Genomic DNA, 5,032 nt, shown 5'->3' with positions numbered 1-5,032 from the left:
TTTTAAATTTGTTAAAAACAGATGTAAAGTCAAATTCTTATACTTCCGTCAATTACATGAGATCATTACATGAAAATGCATAAATTTGTCACCTGAAAGTTTGCTATAAGACCTGTGAAATGCAGATTAGGAGGAGGGATCTCTGTATTGGTGCAGGTTGGTACCTTTAATCAATCACATGACACCTAGAAGAGAATTGGTACATCATTATTCATCATACATCAGTATATCATTCATATTCTATGGGTGGAAAGAGAGGCAGAGGAGCCCTGTTGTCTTTGCATTAATATTATTAAACAGTATTTATATGGTGCCAACATTAAGCAGCACTGTACATTAAATCGGGGTTGTAAATGACAGACAGATACAGACAGTGACACAGGAGGAAGAGAGGACTCTGACCTGAAGAGCTTACAATCTAGGAGGTGGGAGAAGTATCACAAAGTAGCTTTGCATGATGAGAATATGCATGTGCATGCCTATGAGTTGGGGGAAAAAATAACAACCAACATTCTTGCAAGTGTCAGATGTTAAAGGGAAGCTGCAGCATTAGAACAAAGGGAAGGTGAGTGACAGCTTGCCAAATAGGTGAGTATCATACCTCAGATGTTGTAGGGAACTCTTCTTTTTTAGCTTCTGATAGGCAAGCTCTATATATGTTTTCCCTTTTCCAGACATAAATTAAAAATCCTGCCCAAGAGTTGAAGCTGTTACTCTTACTCCTGTGCTGCATGATGGTTTTTAAGGGAGTCACCATACTCACAATGATCAAAAGCAAGCACCACCACAAGGCCAGTCATTTATAATTGCAGCATTAGGTGTTGCCAGGACTTCTCAGCTTGTTATGGATGTAGCAGATGCAAATAAATAAAGCGTCCCACTGGACTCTGGAAAGTCTGCACCACCCACAAACTTCCCATCATGAAGATCCAATGTGCTCCATTACTGTCCTAAATGTCCAACATAAAGCCTGGCCTCAAAGGCTTCTCATAAGGGCATATAGAGACTCCGTTGCCAGGTCAATTATTTTTACAATATTCTTTCCATAAATTTTATGTGCATTTAATATATTGTATTTTTGTTACTTGTAAAAACCTTTTAGTGTAGACCTAAACTCCGAAGACTGCTGCTGGGTGCCACCATCTTGGATGTAATGTTAAGAATATACCCTATGCTAAGCGCAGCATGGTGGCTCAGTGGTTAGCACTCCAGCCTTTGCAGTGCTGAGTCCCAGGTTGGAATCCCAGCCAGGACTCTATCTGCATGGAGTTTGCAGATTCTCCCTGTGTTTTTGTGGGTTTCCTCCCACATTCTAAAAACATGCTGTTAAGTTATTTGGCTTCCCCCCAAAATTGACCTTAGACTATGTTAATGACATGGGACTATAGTAGGAACATTATATTGTGAGCTCCTTTAAAGGACAGCTAGTGACTTGACTATGGACTTTGTACAGCTCTGAGTAATATGTCGGCGCTATATAAATACTGGATAATAATATGAATATGAATATAATAAGGACACTGTGTTGAAGGGCTCTAGTTTGTATTCACATACATGTCTATAGGAAAGCTAAACCCATTAGAAGCAGGTCAGCTGCATGTCATATCCACCTGTCGATGAATCCTTTATAATTAAGACACTAATGCAGGGCTGATTCACCAATATGCAAAGTAAGCTTTTGTCTTTAGGCAGTGGGGGACAAAGGTGTCCAGGTATCAAGCACACATTTTGTTCCCAAACATCACAAGTAAACATCACCTAATAAAAGTTTTTTTTGCATTAGTTTAACATATTAGACATTGTTACAATATTCTAATCCATGACAGGAAAAGACGTTCAATTAATTTATTGTTCTAAAACTATATAATTATCACATATAGGAAAACATTTATTGGTGGAGCCATAAAAGCTGCTGGAGATTGGTTCACGGTTTGAGGTTCCCCTGGAGGAACCGATAGGCGTCATTCAGTGTGTCCTGCATATCCTGATACCCCACATAGGAACAAGCTTCTTTTAGCGGCAGCCAGCGGAAGTCCTGGTGCTCATTGGAGAGCTTCACCTGTGCGGCTGGGTCCTTTAGTTCTGCTAGCCAATAGATGACAGTTTTTTCCTTGTTATTGACTTTGTAATTTAACTCTTTCCGAAACCCATCCACCACCCTGAAATGGTTGGCGTGTAGACCCGCCTCCTCCTCGGTTTCCCGCAGAGCCGTAGTCATGTCATCCTCACCGGGGTCCACATGGCCTGAAATACAATAAGATGGTCAATGTAAGGAAGGAATTCTTCCCTGTAAGGCAGTCATGTCCAGAGTCCGGCCCGAGGGCCAATTGCGGAACGCGTTTAGATTTCCACCAGCCCGCAGCCTCAGTCATAAAAATAATATTATGCAGTCTGCAAGCACTTTTGACACGTGTATAAAATACACACGTACAAAAAAGCTATTTTATATTTCAATAGAGTTGATCAACTGCTTTGCAGTTATCAGCCCGCTACTCAGCCGGCATAATCGGCAGGACGGGAATCTCCTAGGTCATTATAGTGGTCGTGTGCTGTGCGGGACCCGCACGGACCAGGTCCACTCTGATTCCAAGGACGTGCTTTGCACGGAGCCCGCACTGACACCAGACTCCATGCACAGGCAATCCCTTATGTCACCCTGGAGGGCATGTGCTGTGCAGGACCGCGCAGACCACGGCCACACTAACCCTGGTTAGTGGTCGGCCCCCCACACATTTTCACCTCACCAAATCTGGCCCTTTTTGCAAAAGGTTTGGACACCCCCGCTGTAAGGTCAGTGAAAATGTGGAATCGGCACCCTCAGGAAGTAGTTTTAGCAACTACTATAGATTGCTTTAGGAAAAACCCGGATGATTTCTAGAAGCACAGAATATAAATGGGGAGAATAAAGAACATAGAAAGATAACAGAGACTGCTGATCCAGGGATCCCCCTGTTGAAGCAAATTGTACCAGGGTTTTGTTTTGCCTTCCTCTGGATCTTTTATATATATATGGCGTTTTGTCTAGAATATGCAGGTTTCTAGTATGTTTATTTAGGTAAACTTTTCTCTTTTCAACCTAAACCCTGTCAATTCATTTCATAGGGAATAGGGGTGTTTTATAACTCATAGAACATTTGGTAAGTCTGATGTGATAGAGATAGCTGAGAAAGTTTCTCACATGGTTTTAGAAACAAATTAAGCACTTTATTTTAACTTGGTCCCTTGTATCCTCCTTACCCAACTTCTAACCCTCCCTGAAATCAAATGAGCTTCATTTTACATTACAAATATCTGTGGGTAAATACCCCAAATCGCTCATGCTTCCTAGGCTACAGAAGTAGCCTGAGAACTTACACTGATCGGTTTAATAAACTGAAGATAAGTCATATATTATCATATAGATCATAGCAAACATTGAAGCTGTAACAAAAAATGACACTGAGTATATTGAAACTTTGATGTCTCTGTGTAATCTCCTCCTCCAGGCTGGATAACACCCAAAGTGTGATAGTTTCCAATGACTAAAACGGAAGCCAACCGTTTTTAGGCACACAGCTATTAGATGCCAATCTCAAGCATCTGTACTTCTCTATTAATGACAATGCCTTCATTACAATGGGTTTTCCCCTTCAGAAACATTGGTGTGATAAAGCTCTCCAAGGCTGCAGAAAATACACTTTCATCAGTAAAACTGGATGATTCAGCAAACCTGAAATGAACTTTCTAAAAGTCATTTGCTATTTGATAGGAATGTTTTCAATCCAGAACCAGGTCTATTCCAGGTTTTCTGCATCACTCAGTTTTACTGATGAAAGTATAACCTCTTCAGCCTCGGATAAGGCTTTAGTAAATCAGCCCCAATGTGTAAGAAGCCTCCATGGGTGTTCATCTTAATAAAGCCTTAAGGGTCCTTCTAGGTGGAAGAACGTGAGAAATGCTGACCTAGACATCACGTTATAACTGTAATCAATGCCTTGAGCTATGCAAATGATGTATCTTCTCACTGTTTCCTTTGTCTGACTAGTGTTATGTCTTTTTTGTATCAAGCTGGAATATATTCTGGTAACAAATTTTCCTTTTTATTCTTTTATTTTTATTTTAAAGCATTTTACATCATGCAATACTACCCTCTTTCATTTCTTGGGAGTTTTCTATACTTTTCATACATAATATTGCCATATCTCTAAAAATGTAATAAAAATTGCAATAAAAATTAAAAATATGAATGCAGACACATATATAAAGGATCATAGGCTGCTATATAATACAATAATGCTGTTGGTTTCAACTATCGTCACACTTTCTGTCCATCTGATCCAGCATCGTCAATCCTTACGTTTTTGCCACAAGCGTTGGTGGCCCTCCTGATTGGCTGGTGTATAAGGAGCATGCAATTCGGTGTTGGAGCAATAAGTTAGTGCTAAGCCACTTTTGTCTCCTTTAAACCATGTAAATCACTGAATTTATGAAAGCTCTCAAAGAGGAGAAGATGATGATGATTCAGGAAACCTGGAATGGATCTGGTCCAGGATCAAAACCATTGTCCAACTCATAGCAAATGATTTTTAAGAAATACACTTTCAGGTTTGCTGGATTACCCAGATTGTCCAGTCTTAGAGAGTTTTAATAAACTAGGCCCAGTGTCTCCAGTGTCCATTGTGTTCAAGTGATCCTATATATGCTCCAGCTGCTTCTCCGGTTTCTGACTCTTTCCTGCACCTGACTATGTTTACTCTCAACATTTCATGAACTTTGGATTGTCCTTGACCCTGACATTCTGGTACTTTGCTTCATGTGTGCCTGGGGGCCTTAACCTGAGAGTCCTCTGCAGCAGCAGCAAAATACATCACTCCACGCTGGGTGCCGGAGGCCATAACCTGGCAGTAATCTGCAGCAAAATACATCGCTCCATGCTGGGTGCCTGGGGCCATAACATTGCAGTAATCTGCAGCAAAATACATCACTCCATGCTGGGTGTCTGAGGCCATAACCTGGCAGTAATCTGCAGCAAAATACATCACTCCATGCTGGG

The 5,032-nt window shown here is 41.0% G+C and overlaps 1 protein-coding gene across 1 annotated transcript in view; it reads right to left on the bottom strand.

Moving 5' to 3' along the window:
* Window positions 1-1,831: 1,831 nt before the first annotated feature.
* The window catches only part of NUDT2 (nudix hydrolase 2), a 5,550-nt gene continuing 2,349 nt past the window's right edge, over window positions 1,832-5,032 (bottom strand). Inside the window, exon 3 of the mRNA XM_072413533.1 lies at window positions 1,832-2,249. Coding sequence (XP_072269634.1) covers window positions 1,925-2,249 — 325 coding nt within the window. The 3' untranslated portion in view covers window positions 1,832-1,924. The remainder of the gene's footprint in view (window positions 2,250-5,032) is intronic.

Source organism: Pyxicephalus adspersus, chromosome 6 (genome assembly GCF_032062135.1).
Source record: "Pyxicephalus adspersus chromosome 6, UCB_Pads_2.0, whole genome shotgun sequence".
Taxonomy (NCBI): domain Eukaryota; kingdom Metazoa; phylum Chordata; class Amphibia; order Anura; family Pyxicephalidae; genus Pyxicephalus; species Pyxicephalus adspersus.
Note: the sequence above shows the minus strand (reverse complement) of the source record. Positions and strands in the feature narration are given on the sequence as shown.